Source organism: Lissotriton vulgaris, chromosome 7, assembly GCF_964263255.1.
Source record: "Lissotriton vulgaris chromosome 7, aLisVul1.2, whole genome shotgun sequence".
Lineage (NCBI taxonomy): Eukaryota > Metazoa > Chordata > Amphibia > Caudata > Salamandridae > Lissotriton > Lissotriton vulgaris.
In genome coordinates this window covers 1,613,471,265-1,613,484,844 of record NC_141695.1, presented here as the reverse complement: position 1 = coordinate 1,613,484,844, position 13,580 = coordinate 1,613,471,265, and the positions used below count along the sequence as shown (strand labels likewise).

The 13,580-nt window shown below is 39.1% G+C and overlaps 1 protein-coding gene across 1 annotated transcript; it reads right to left on the bottom strand.

The window, feature by feature from the left end:
* Positions 1 to 420: 420 nt before the first annotated feature.
* LOC147706105 (uncharacterized) lies at positions 421 to 3,004 on the bottom strand. Its single transcript, XM_086929029.1, has 2 exons — positions 2,940 to 3,004; positions 421 to 2,847 (listed from the first exon to the last, which is right to left on the bottom strand). The coding sequence occupies exon 2, from the start codon at positions 2,832 to 2,834 to the stop codon at positions 1,431 to 1,433; it is 1,404 nt and encodes a 467-aa protein (XP_086785155.1). The 5' UTR covers positions 2,835 to 2,847; positions 2,940 to 3,004; the 3' UTR covers positions 421 to 1,430.
* Positions 3,005 to 13,580: the final 10,576 nt, after the last annotated feature.

Genomic DNA, 13,580 nt, shown 5'->3' with positions numbered 1-13,580 from the left:
TGAGTTAAGTTATGTTTGGACTTAGAATAGTAAATTATTATAGTCTATTATTTTCATAAATATACATTAAATACATTTGTATACAATTTTTATTTTCATATGACAAGTGTAAATTAAGAAACAATATTTTTAACAAAATATTTTATTGACATTTTGATTTGGTACTACAAAGATTGTACAAATTTTTTTTTTAATTTCACATTATTTTTGGTAACAAATTATATAGCATTTTTAGACATAAATAATGTTTTTATCATATATAAATTGTTATATTAAATTTTAATATTTTTATTAAAATTTAATATATTACATATTTATTATGTGATTATTTTTAACATGATATGTACATAACATACATTTACATTTTGTAACATTTGAGAAAAATATTATAAATGACATTCACTTTTCTAATAATAAACAAATAATACATAATTATTTTAAACATATTAATGTATTTATTACAATATTCATATGTTTTTTAACAATAAAAATACATTTATTAATACATATTGGGTATATTGTGGTATTTTATACAATGTATTTTTTATTGAAAGCCTATTTTGTCCTATTTTAGTTTTTATTATGCAGCCATCTTAGTTTAGGAACTTCACTTTTTTTTCTATCAACATCGTTGTTTGGGTCATTTTAGAAAACGGAAGCTCGCGGTTGGGAGCTGTTTCTTGTTGGTGAAGGTAAGTTTGTTTCTCATTACTTTTAAAGATATTTAAGTAAAGTTTAGTGATAGTTGTAGTGTGTATGTGTAGATATGTGTAGTACTTTACATAATATGTGCGAATTACGTGTTATTTAGCGACGTTATGGAGAACGTACTTTGTGAGGTAGTTCGAACAAAAGTAACGTTTACTGTCGATTAAGGGATGAATTTAGATTGTTTTTATCTTTTCTATACTATGTGTAGGCTATGCGTATTTCCTATGTTTTGAGGTTATTTTTTATTTCGATATTTTACAGGTTTTCCTTTTGGTGAGCAGATGGATTGTGACGTGTTTTTTTTAAGCAGGTACATACTTTTACATTGTTCTGCTTTTTTCGGGGTCTCAACTTTTTTTACTCGTGAGGATTTATCGTTTTTTTCATGGTTTCTATTTCGAGAGGATTGCTACGGGACTATTATCAAACAGTTGTATTTTTACATTTTGTTGGGATTTTTACACATTGGATATGGATAGCTGTTGGTAACATTTCTGTGGAAATTATCACCATGGAACATATTCTACAGCAGCAGAACCGTAAGTAAAAGTGATATTTACTTTTGGGTTGCATTGTGGTATAGTGTACTATTTAGTAAAATGTAATATTATTATGTCTTGTAAAAATATATTATTGATAATTTTACATGATATAATATTAATAAATTTTACTACATAGTATCTTTTATAATGCTTTGCTCACTTTTTGGAATTTTATATTTAAAGGATTGATTTTGCTATTAGATCTAAGTATGCTAGACCTTCTATACTTGGGTACATTCTAGTTTTTTGCTGCAGATATTCGTACATGTTTAATGTTTGTTTACTTAGTTTAGGGCCAATTTTAGAAAGCGATTGTTCTATTCTGAGTTCTTGGTAGCTTTGCTCTTTTTTTATGCTTTGGATCAGTTTGTGAAGTGTTGGTTGACTTCTCCCTAAAGTGGCTTGGAAGGCATTATGCCATCCTTCAACTGCGTTATTAGTTTTAGCTTTCTGTGCTATTGTACTAGCATATACATTCCACCATGGTATTTGAAATTTAGGTTGTCTACGGTGGCCTGAACGATGTAATCTTCCAACCCAGGTATCTTCAAAGTAGTCTAAGAAGGGAGTTAGTATTTTTTCATTGGTGCGGTAGAAAGGGCTGTCAATTAATAAATTGTAGTAGTTAGCTACTTCTGTTGTTGGTACATATGCTAATGCAATCAACTTTTTTATTTGATAAGCAAAGTTACTGTTTGTAGAATATTCTATGCTTAAAGTTGATTTTTGTAAGTGCCTCCATATGCTTTGGTTGTAGTGATAATAACAACCTTGTATGGAGGTATGGGGATATATTTTTAGGATTGCTTGAATCATGGCAATTTCAAAGTCAATGATAATTCTTTGAGGATAGTAATTATCTGTTAATTCTTTGATCGTTGTTAAAATGTCAACGTAGGTAGTATTAGTTTTGTTTGGCAGCAGAGTATAAATAAGAGGGATATTTGTATCTTGGTATTCCCCATGAATGGTGTAAAGTTGATAGAAAGGTTTGGGACAAACTTTAAAAGTCCCATCCATCATCCATGTTTCACATGATTTAAGCTTTAGCAAATTATTATTTGTAGCAAAAAGTAAAATTCTTTTGTCCTGGCTGTTGTTGTCATACATTAAGAATTTATCCTCATTATGTGTAATGGTATATTCAGGATATATTTTTATATCCTGAAAACTTTCTGGTGTTGGTGGAGTTGGATCAGAAGCACGTTTAGTTTTTGCAATTAATCTCTTTAAGTTGGGAATAGAAGGTAGCTGTCCTGTCACATGTTCAGGAACTTTGCTTAATACATTTTTTAAAATGCTAGTGCTTGTTTCTTGTGATCCTGTACTAGCATCTTTCAATGTTTCTAGTGCTTCTCTCACTTCCACTTCAGTTACATTTGGTGGGTGGTTATGCTCACGTACATTTAACACATTGTTATCAACAGTTGTTGCTCTACCATAGCATGCATTAGAGTAATATTTACTACATTTCCAATGGGTCTTATTTGCTTTCACTCTTTCTTGGGTGTAGGTGTAACCCATGTAGCTCAGCATTAGTTTTCCTTTTTGCGAAGTAATGAAAGTAGCTCCAGTTGCCATGTCTAAGGTAGATCTGTGGAAATATATATATGTGTTTTTAAGAATATTGAACACAATTTATAGAGATGTGTCTAATACTAGGCTACAGTGCTAATGTATACTTACTATGTGGCTTCACTGGTAAACCTTTTATTCTTACTTCTTTTTCAGATTTGTATCCTCTTTAAGTTCTGTAGTAGTGTTAAAGAATAATAGAAAGAAATACTTTAGTGTAATAAGTTTTTCATTTTAATTTTTGCATTTTTACACATACAGTGATTATACTTACTTAATGTAGTAGAATATGTTGGTAGTGTAGTTGTAGATAGGCAAATAATTTTGTAGAGTCTGTGGAAAAAATTATCATTGTGTTACTTGTAGTATTTGGATGATAGTAGTTAGATACATGTATTTAAAATTTTACATTTACTTAGCCAGTTTAAAATTTTTTTATCAGCTATCTAAGTAGACATGGATAAGGTAGTTAATAAAAGTGCTTACATCTAACTGTATTGTCGTTGTTGATAAGTTCAATATGTTTAGTTGTTACTCTAAAGAACAACAGTTTTAAAAATCGGGAGTTTATGGACTTATAGTAACTTCGAAAGAAAAATGGTATTTAACTTACTTGAAGTGTAGTGTGATGTATTGTAGTTGTAGTCGTTCGTTTGTATTCTCTTCTCTCAGCAAGGTAACCGTTTTTCTCCAAGTTTGGGCCAAAAATGGTAAATTACGTTAGGTGTGTAATTGTATTTATATGAGTGAGTTAATTAATGGTAGTTTTGGATTGGTTCAATTAGTGGAAATTCAAAATCATTGGTTGAGAACGTTATTTGGCGTGGGAAAACCGTTATTTTTGTGAGACGATGTTGCTTCACTATTTGTTTGTAAAAGTATATATTAAATGTTTTAGTGATGTAAATAAAATAGCAAAAAAATTTAAGTTAAATCAAAGAATAGTGCATTTCGAGTTGTTTATAAAAAGACGATATTTTTTGTATATATTTAGAGTACATAGGTCGTCGATGTTAGTGTAGTCGATATATATGTCAAAGGTAGTGTTATTTAAAATACAGTCGATAATGTAGTAGTCGATATTTAAGTAGTCGATATTAATGTTAACGATATTAGGGTTGTCGATAAAAAAATATCGATATTTGTGTGAAATCTATGTTATGTATAGGATGACGATATTTCTGTAAGCGATGTTTTAGTGACGATATTTATTATAGACGATATTTATGTTAACGATATTTCATCATGGAACCGTCGGGAACCTATGTTGGCCTAGCCCCTTGTTTAAATGCTGTGAAAGTCTGTTCCTCGGCAGCAATCTATAGAGATATTAGGGATATTAGTGGCCATTTGGAGAAGTAAGATGGTTCCCACCCAGAGTAAGTGGTATGTATGGATAGAGGCCTAGAAGTGTCTTTTCCGCATGGTGTGAACTGGGTCCCTGAACTGGGGGCAAGCAAGCTCAAGCTGGTATACAAAAAAAAATGTTCAGTTTTTTATTAAACTCATGTTTCTGCCCGTCAGCGTAATACACTGCCCCACGGTATCTCATCGTTGTAGCCTTTTGTGTTGGTGCCCAGGCGATACACCCAACGCTGTTCCTTCTCGAATAGTAAGGACTCTGAACTGCCCTCCAGATGTTCCAGGATAGTCCATTCGAGGTCATTAGGTGTATGGTTGGTTTGCAAGAAATGTGTGGTGAGTTTCGCCGTTGCCTTTTTGCAACAAATGTTGCTACGATGCTCACATATTCTAGTTTTGACACGTCTGGATGTCATCCCAATGTATTGTAACTTGCATCTACAGGTGATCAGATAAACCACGTTTGTTGTATTGCAATTGGTGTGGCTGCGTTGTACCCAGCGTGTGCCGTCCGTTAAGTTCAGAAATTTGGTGTGTGAAGTCAGATGGCAGATACTGCAGTTACCACAGGGGTGATGGCCCGTTACTGGTAGTAGCCCCCAAGCGTTGAGAACGCTCGGTGGTTGGTTGTGATTGTTGTTGTCTCTTGGTCGTGTGTGGACCAGAGAATCTTTTAAACTGGTGGACCTTTTGTAGGAAAAGAGTGGTTTTTGCCAATGTGCCTTATTACTGGTGATGATTCTCCAGTTCCTAGATATGCATTTGCTCACTGCGTTGGATAGTGGATTAAAAGTGGTGACGCATGTGAGGGGGATCTCGTTCCTTTCTGGAGGGGGGTTGTCTTCCAAAAGAGCCTCCCTTTGTTGGTTCCGTGCTCTCTTTTGGCTGGTGCTCAGAATCCTCGGCGGGTATCCCCTTTTCTCCAATTTGCTAGTCAACACACTCACCTGTTGTTTGTATGTAGACAGAGTGCTACAGTTACGCCGTATTCTTAGGTATTGCCCATACGGGAGATTTTCCCGTAGGGCCCTGGGGTGGTAACTAGTAAAGTGTAACAAGTTGTTTTTTGCTGTCGGCTTTGTAAAGGTTTTTGTCTCCAGTCGGTTGCCTTCCCTCTTGATGGTGACGTCTAGGAACGTGAGCTCGTCCCGAGAGTGTTCATGAGTGAACCTCAGATGATCATCACACATGTTGATCCAGGCATAGAACTCGAATAGAGTGGGTTCGTCTCCTTGCCAGATCATGAACACATCATCTATATATCGACGCCATACGGCGATGTTATTACCGTATGGGTTCGCAGGGTTCAGGATGTGTTTTGACTCGAAGTCGTACACGTAGAGACCCGCTACTGACGGGGCAAAAGTGCTGCCCATTGATGTTCCCGTAGCTTGTAGGTAAAGTTGACCTTCGTATTAAAAAAAATTACGTTTAAGGGCAAGAGTGGCACAGTCAACTACAAAATCCCGGGTGGTGTTGAAATTCCACACTGCTTGGTCCAGCGCTTCCTTGACCACTTTAATGGTCTCATCCTGCGGAATGCAGGTATACAAGCTCTCGATATCCATCGAGACAAGGAAACAGGGGGCATTCGGTAGAGAGATTGTGTTGAGCAGAGATAGAAAACTCTTGGTGTCCTTGAGGTAAGTGGTTGTGGATTGTACAATCGGTTTTAAGAAGAAATCACAATACTGTGAGAGAGGCTCCAGGAGAGATCCTAGACCCGAGACAATTGGTCGTCCGGGGGGGGTTGCACATTTTTATGTGTTTTTGGTAACACATAAAAGTAAGGGACCCGTCCCTCTGACATCGTCAGAAAATCAGCCTCTTTCTTCGAGATCCAGCCATCCCTTTCTGCTGTTGATACTAGATCACAGATTTCACTTTTTAAGTCATTTGTTGGGTCCACCTCTAAAGGAATATAGTTGTTGCCATTGCTTAGAAGTCTTCGGCACTCAGTGTCATAGTCGCTTTTGTTGAGAATCACAATCCCGCCCCCCTTGTCCGCATTTTTGATGACGATCTCCTTGTTCTTTTTAAGGGATTGTATGGCCTTAAACTCATCAGCGGTCAGGTTCTTAAAGACACACCCCTACCAGAGTGTGTAGTGTGGTGTTGACGGAATTTTTCCGTCTTCTGACACTGTATATACATTTTTCACACTTAGAGCCTCACGGGAGGGTGCGCCTTAGCGCGCGCACACCACCGGAGGACTTTTGATATAGGTCCTGAAGAAAGCTGAGCTATACGCAATATAAACAGCTGAAACATGTCGACCAAATTTTACCTCTGATTCAGGATTCCGGTTCCTTAATTAAGAACCTGGGGAGTCCGCTCACTCTGTTTTTCTAAAGGCACAACCTTTGCATTTTTTAATTGTTAACACACATTTGCACTATCACAATTAGTCACCTCCTAATTTGGGCACTGTTGCACCCACCACATCCTGCTCCGCTGTAATCAGGCGTCGTAGCACGCTGGGGAGGCATTCGGTCACCCCAGCGGGGACCCGATGATGAAGCATGTCACCAAGTAGTGATGAGTGAGGGTCCTTCTAAGAATTAAGGTTCTTTCCCTCCACCCACTATAGGGTGACCAGCAAGCGCCCAGACTTTCTTCCAGTTGAAGACAGTCGCTTGGGCCTCTTAGGGACATTGAGACTGCCCCGCTGTGTATACTACACGTGTGTGAGCATTGATCACGCGTGTGGCACACAGCAGAGCTTTATTTCAAAAACCTTCGAACTATCACGTTTGTCACTTTTCTTTTGCACCACAGTCACTCCTTTGTTGTTTACAATATATATAACCGAGGTACAGGAGTGTCTATGCCCTACCTCTCTTGTTGATATTGTCTAAGGATTTACTACCTTCCTGGAAACCTCAAGATGATTACCCAAAATGTTGACTCTGCGGTTATCATACTGAATCTCTAGTTCATTTGTTTTGTGTATGTCCATCCCTTATGGTATCTAGAAGACGCTTTATACGGGACATATTGAACAACCTGAATATAAGAACATGTCGCCAGGCCGTTATTTTCTGGCTGGGAGGTTCATCTCCGATCCTGACCTGTCGGGGTCTCAAATTTATGATGGAAATTAGAAAGCAGCTACTGGCCTCCCAATGATCATTTTACATATTGCTTTGCCCCTACCCTCTTTGCTAGTGACCCTCAGCCCACTCTATAAATCCTTATCTTGTAAGAGGGGGCGGGTTTCGAGTAGAGCTTTAGTTTTAACTCTTTTTTAAATTGTTATCTTCTTGTTTTTATAATGTAACCTGCTTTGCAAATACTGGTTAATCTTACCTTTCTTATTGTATTAATTCAATAATAAAAACATATTGTATTGTATTGTATTGATTAAGTGATTTGCCCAGAATCAGAGGATGACTGAAGCAGGTTCCCGACTTTCAAAGTCAGCAGCTCTGGCCCTTGTGCCACATCCTTTCGCCAATGTGTTGACTGCTCAATAGTCACATGCTAGAAAAATATACTCTTAATTTACACTTTCTGTTCATTCTCAAGAGGGAGATGAGAAACTACGGAAAACCAAGTGACAACAATATCATTGGGGTAGAAGAAGAAAAAAAAATATCTCAATCTGAATGCAACCAGAGTACAGATGCTAATTAAGCAATCAATCACTACTTAGTCCCTGCTCCATCCAAGGGACAAGCGCTCACAAAGCTGAAAGTAAAATCGGACCACCCAATGGTAAGTAATGGGTGGGCTAAAAGCCCTATGAGCCAACCAATGGTAAGTAACGCATTGCAAAGCACTTACTACATAGGAGGCGGATTGATACACCAAACAGCCAATAGCATGAGGTGGGATAGAAATACTTCTCTTGACAGAGACAGGGATGTACATTTACACGCATTGGTAACAAGTGGTTTGCAGATAGCTGTGCTATCAAGCCAGACCTAAAAACAAACGCTTCCATCAAAGGAGGCAGAGGACCCCTGTTGCATTCTACTCACAAGCGACCGCCACATTTCAGTTTGAGTGATTCGACGCAAAGCGAGTAGGTCTGGTAATTTGAGGATGGTAGGGGCAAGGTGATCGCAACATGAGCCCGCAGGCGTTCTACTTTTTGGAGTCGTGCCTTCCAGCAGAGCTCTACAACAGGTCCCCCTACTCATGGTTGTGAAGTAAACACACCTAGGACTGGATAATAGTAGATCCTTATCAACTGCTTCCATTTCTGTTTTTGAGGGAGCTTTTTGGTGGAGCGGGGATGTGCTTCTTTAACCCCTTGCATGCTCATGACGAGCTTAGCTCGTCATGAGCTACAGTGCTCCGGTGCACATGAGGAGCTGAGCTCGTCGTGGCCTTTAGAACGCTCACACGCTGGGCTAACTCCCCTGCTGTGCTGAGCGTTCTAAAGAAACGGGTGCGGCCGAGACGAGCTCAGCTCGCCATGAGCACAGGAGCACTGTAGCTCATGACGAGCTGAGCTCATCATGAGCATGGGAGTGCTGCCGCGCCCCCCCACCTCCCCCCAGCACAGCAGGGGAATGTGCCGAGCAGGGAAGGGGTTAACACTTGCCATAGTTTACATGAGTTGGAGTGGAGTGAGGCTCTGTTTAGCAATAGTAAAGTAGGGGCAGCGCACCTCTCATTAAACAGTCCTGCATAGCTTGAAGATATTTGAAGACCAGTTTAACTAAATACAGCACATGGTATGAGTGTACCTTTAGCTTTTAGGACTTCTGGTGACTTGAAGATATGAAGCTATCATATGATAATGTCGATGTTCTCAGGGTGGAGGTAGAGACGTTTTATGGCATGGGGAATGGTTCAGTGCCCCCACCTTCCAAAAGGCCCTTGTGGAGAAGTGCATATTCTCTCTCTATCTCACCTCTGTCTGTTTCCATTGCTCACCTTCACTCCCTCTCTCTTCCTACCTCTACTTCTGCCTCTGTCTCTTTCCACTCAGTGTCATGTTAAGGATTTTAGTTTGAACTGATTTCCTGTTTTTAACGCCTTAACCGTGGCGGTTTTTCTGCCGTGGTGCGGGCGTTCTATTAGGTGGGCCGGGCTGCGTCCGCCGACGGAAGCACTAGCGAGGTAGTGTTCCCGTCGGCCAACAGCCGACGGCAGCACGCAAGGGGTTAAAAGTTTACTTGCCATTCAATATTGTTTGTCATTATACTGGCTTTATTCATCAGAACATGGGTAATGAAATTCAAGGTTATTCCAAGCAGGGCTCCCAAATATCTCTTGCCTGGGGCAGTGGATGGATGATCTGAGAGTGTTCCAGTTGCCTGGTGTGTGTGTTAAACACCCCAGCGTGATCTTGACAGACTGGGGCCACGTGGTCAGTTTCCCAGCATCCTGTCAGACAGAAAGGCCCTCTGTGGTCTTTAGCTTTACACTTGTGCTTGGCTTTGCTTTCTGTATTCTGTATTGGTTGGCTTGCTTGAACAGTGGCCCAGTATTTTTAGGGGGCTCTAAAGCCTTTCATGACTGCTGGCAATCCTGCAAAATAACCTCCAATGTTGTGAGAACACTTGTTTTTCCAATTTTTTAAGTTTTTTTGTTAAGTAAGAGAAGAAGGTGTGAGTGGCAAAAGTATATTACCGAATCTGAAAAATAAGTCTCTTATGTTTTGTTAACCTAGAGCAATATGCTCAAAAACATGTTTAATGTTTGCCCATCTAATGCAGCATAAACTCTAATTCAATAACATAACATAAGCTAAGAGGAATAAGTGTTATTCGCAGCTCTAGGAAATTTGAAAGCTGTGGTAGGAAGTGCTAAATAAAACAAATAAATAGTATTAATTCGATATGGGGGAAGACAGTGATAAGCTTATCCATGGCAATCACTTGGGGAAGCAGGGGTTTTATCAGTGGATAGTAATCTACTGCCTCCTGATACATGCTGGGCCAACCGATTAAGTAGAGGCATATGAAGCATAAGTGAGTGAGAGCTGAGTAATAATAGTGTTTATTTACTATTGTACTTAGGCTTTCGTTTTACTGCTTTAACATTATGAATTGTGGCATCTTTTCACATTACAAGGTTCACTGATTCACTCTTCCAGAAGCACTGCATTTTCTTTAGACATTCCTGCATTCATCATCTCTTGCCATGTTCCCTGCGTGCAATAACCTTTTTTCGTGTAGAGAGATTCGCCAAAATATTCACAATATTTCTTAAGGAGTCTGGGTTCATATTACAGGCACATCCATGCTGTTCTTTTTTCCAAAACACTGTGGGGCATATTATCAAGGGGGTTTATCTCCGCTTTTCTGGCTTTAAAAGCCAAGAAAGCGGAGATAAAATTATCTCCCTATTACCTAGCTGTCGCTAACACCAGTTAGCGAAAGCTAGTAGGAGATAGCGACCATCTAGGGCCCCACTTTGCATGTCAGTGATATTTATCACTAATGACATGCAAAGTGGGCGTGCCAAGATGTTAGCGACTGGAAACAGTCGCTAACATCGCTATCTCCTATTACCAACTTTTGGAGATATTTGCGCTAAGCGCGAATATCTCCAAAAGCTAACACCTGCCCTGAGCAGTTCTTAGCCATGTTATCCAATGGGAGGTGGATAACATGGTTAAGAGCATTAGCTCAGTAATGCATGAATATTGCGGACTTTTCAGCGATATTCATGCATTGCGGGCGATTTTTATCGCATTTGCGATAAACCTTGGTAATACCAAGGTTTATTTGCGGTAAAAATCGCCGCAGCTCAGCTGTAAATTTTTGTCTCTAACCAAGCAATAGCGATAATTATCGCTATTGCTTGGTAATATGCCCCTGTATTTTGTATGGCATCTCTCTCACAGCTTTTCATGATATGACTGTTCTACGCACTTACCCTGCTTCTGGCTATGCTGTTTGCCTATTCCTGTCTGATGGGATGCTCTGAACCTTTTCCCTATGCAGTGGAGTAACAAAATAACAAAAATACTTTAAACCTTATCTTGAGAGGCACTGAATGAGTGAGAATATCACCTGATAGTCTGTAAAAAGATTTTTTTTTTTGGGTGGGGAGGTTGTCATGCCTTCATGAAATGTTTAATCAATTGGGGCAAGCACTGTATTTCGAAAATCAAAATGAGAATTTGTCATTAAGCTATAGATTTAGGACTGTATACTGCTGATGCTTCTCCCAAGAGAAGCCGAAAGAGCCACCCCTTCACATGAAAGTCTGCCAAAAAGGAGGTCAGCCCTAGCACTTTCAGCACAATATTCACTGTAGTTGCCTGCAAAAAGCCATAGAAGCACAGAGTTCTGATTATGCCACCTTGCAATAGCCCAATACTTTTAAGGTATACCAGACAAGTCTCATTCTCCTCAGACATTTTTTGGGGAGCACAACCCCAAGAAAACATGATAATAAATGGTGGCATCAGTGAGCATTTCTCATTCCAATTTCCTTAAAAAAATTGGATAAAAAACCAAATGTATTACATGTAGTTAAACAATCTGTTATGAAATTTGACATGACCTTCTACAATTTTCAAGATGGACGCCTTGTTTCACTTTCCATATTCCCACCTTTCATCTCCCTAATTTTCAGTCCCTGCTATTTTTAAGTGGATTTTGGTTCATAAATAATTACAAAGAATATATTTGCAGGTGGCCTGATGAAAAAATGAATCTTTATGCCTAGGCTACTAGCAGCTAAAATAGAGAGGCAGATGGAAGAGCATTCATTCTCCCTGATAACTGTTAAAAGATATATCCATCTGGCATGTATGGAAAAGTGTTAAGCTGTGACTCTCATCAGTTCACTTATAACAGAGTTACAAAAAAGTTCTTAGTAGGTCACATATCCTGTTAGCTGGAGATTTCATCATGGAGTTGTTCAGAAATCCATATGATGATGAACAAGTGTTTGAGAAGACTTGTCTGGAACATATCCTCATAAGCAATTTCCAACTTCCAAGTGGCTTCATAATATTCGAGAAGCTCTTTAAATGGAGATAACTCAGGCCAGACTAAGAATATTAAATGGAAGAACTATGGAGGATCAACCTTCAATCTGGACCAATTTCTTGGCTAAGTGTGATCAAGTAGAGGTGGTAAATAAGTATAGATCTTTACAACTTCTTTTTAGACATAGTTTGAATTTTAGGGCTGGCTTAGACCACCAGGGAGCTCATTCCAAGGCTATTGCAGGTGCCTAACAAAATATGGACCTTGTATTGGGGCATAAACCTGTAGAGGTTTTTAACCCCTTGCGTGCTGATGATGGCCCCCGTCCGTCATGTAGCACGGTGGGCGTGTTCTGATGACGTCTGGGGGCTGTCATGAACCCGCCCACTCTTTAAAAGCGCCGCACAGGCGCAGAATCGCGGCCGCACGCAAGGGGTTTTAAGAGACCTACAACGCAACAAAAGTAAATTTACTTTTCTATGGCTGCGAGGTTCTTACTATGAAGAACACAACCTGGTTGCAGATTATAGAAATTAATATCTGGTAAAGATGGTTTGGGCTGCCCAGAGGTTCAGTGAATAGTGCACTGAGGTTTGAGTTGGGACTCACCAATTATACAAATATAAGCAGAAGATTCCTAATTATTGGGGCTGCCTCATGGAGTCAGCCGAAGGCTCTCTGGGGCAAATAATTCAATCTTATTTACAGGTAAACGATACAGCCTCATGGGCTACCAACCTTCAAATTATCAACGATTGCCAGGATTCACAATTAGTGTCAAATCTGTAGCGTATGTCAGTGCTGGAGTAGAAATTAGCGTGGAGAAAAGAAACACTCTGCTTAATTTAATGGATACAGATTATTGTGGTGATATGCATCTGTATTTACTTGATATAAATACTCCACACTAGAAAGTGGCTATTGAAGGTTGGGCTTGGGCAGGGTCCTGCCTTTATACATTGGAAGTTGGACAATCAGATCGGGGCTGACATTTGCAATTGTCCTTTTTGTGAATATTCTCCATTGTCTCTAACTCGTGTAATTGTATTTTGCACATGTTTCAATAAAAAAAGAAGAGGTTTGTTACGTCCTGTTTTTAGAATTTTACAAACTTGCTGGGTTTATGATTTATTGAAAGCAATCTTAAAATGTAATGACATGAGATTGCGTCACGTTGTAGGGAAACTTTTGTCTTTGTTATCCGAACTTCTGACCATTTTGAATTGATGATTTTTATAGATTTTTTTTATTATATTTTTTTTAGTCAGAAGTCAAAAACATCAAAATAGCAGGTTACAAATAAACAGTCACAATTTGGCAATAATGCAGAACAATAGGAGGAGCGAGAATGTGAGAGAAAAGAAGAAAATAAAGGGATTGTTATTCCCCCGCAGGATTTGAGAAAAGTAATAGAAATGCATCGACCCTAAGTCAGGTCATAACTGTGCCTGTACACTCGTCAATCCCACTGTAGTCTGGACTAAATCTT

Bases quoted from the DNA above. Each gene is read 5' to 3' on its own strand.
- LOC147706105 (XM_086929029.1), bottom strand. From the start codon at position 2,834: ATGGCAACTGGAGCTACTTTCATTACTTCGCAAAAAGGAAAACTAATG.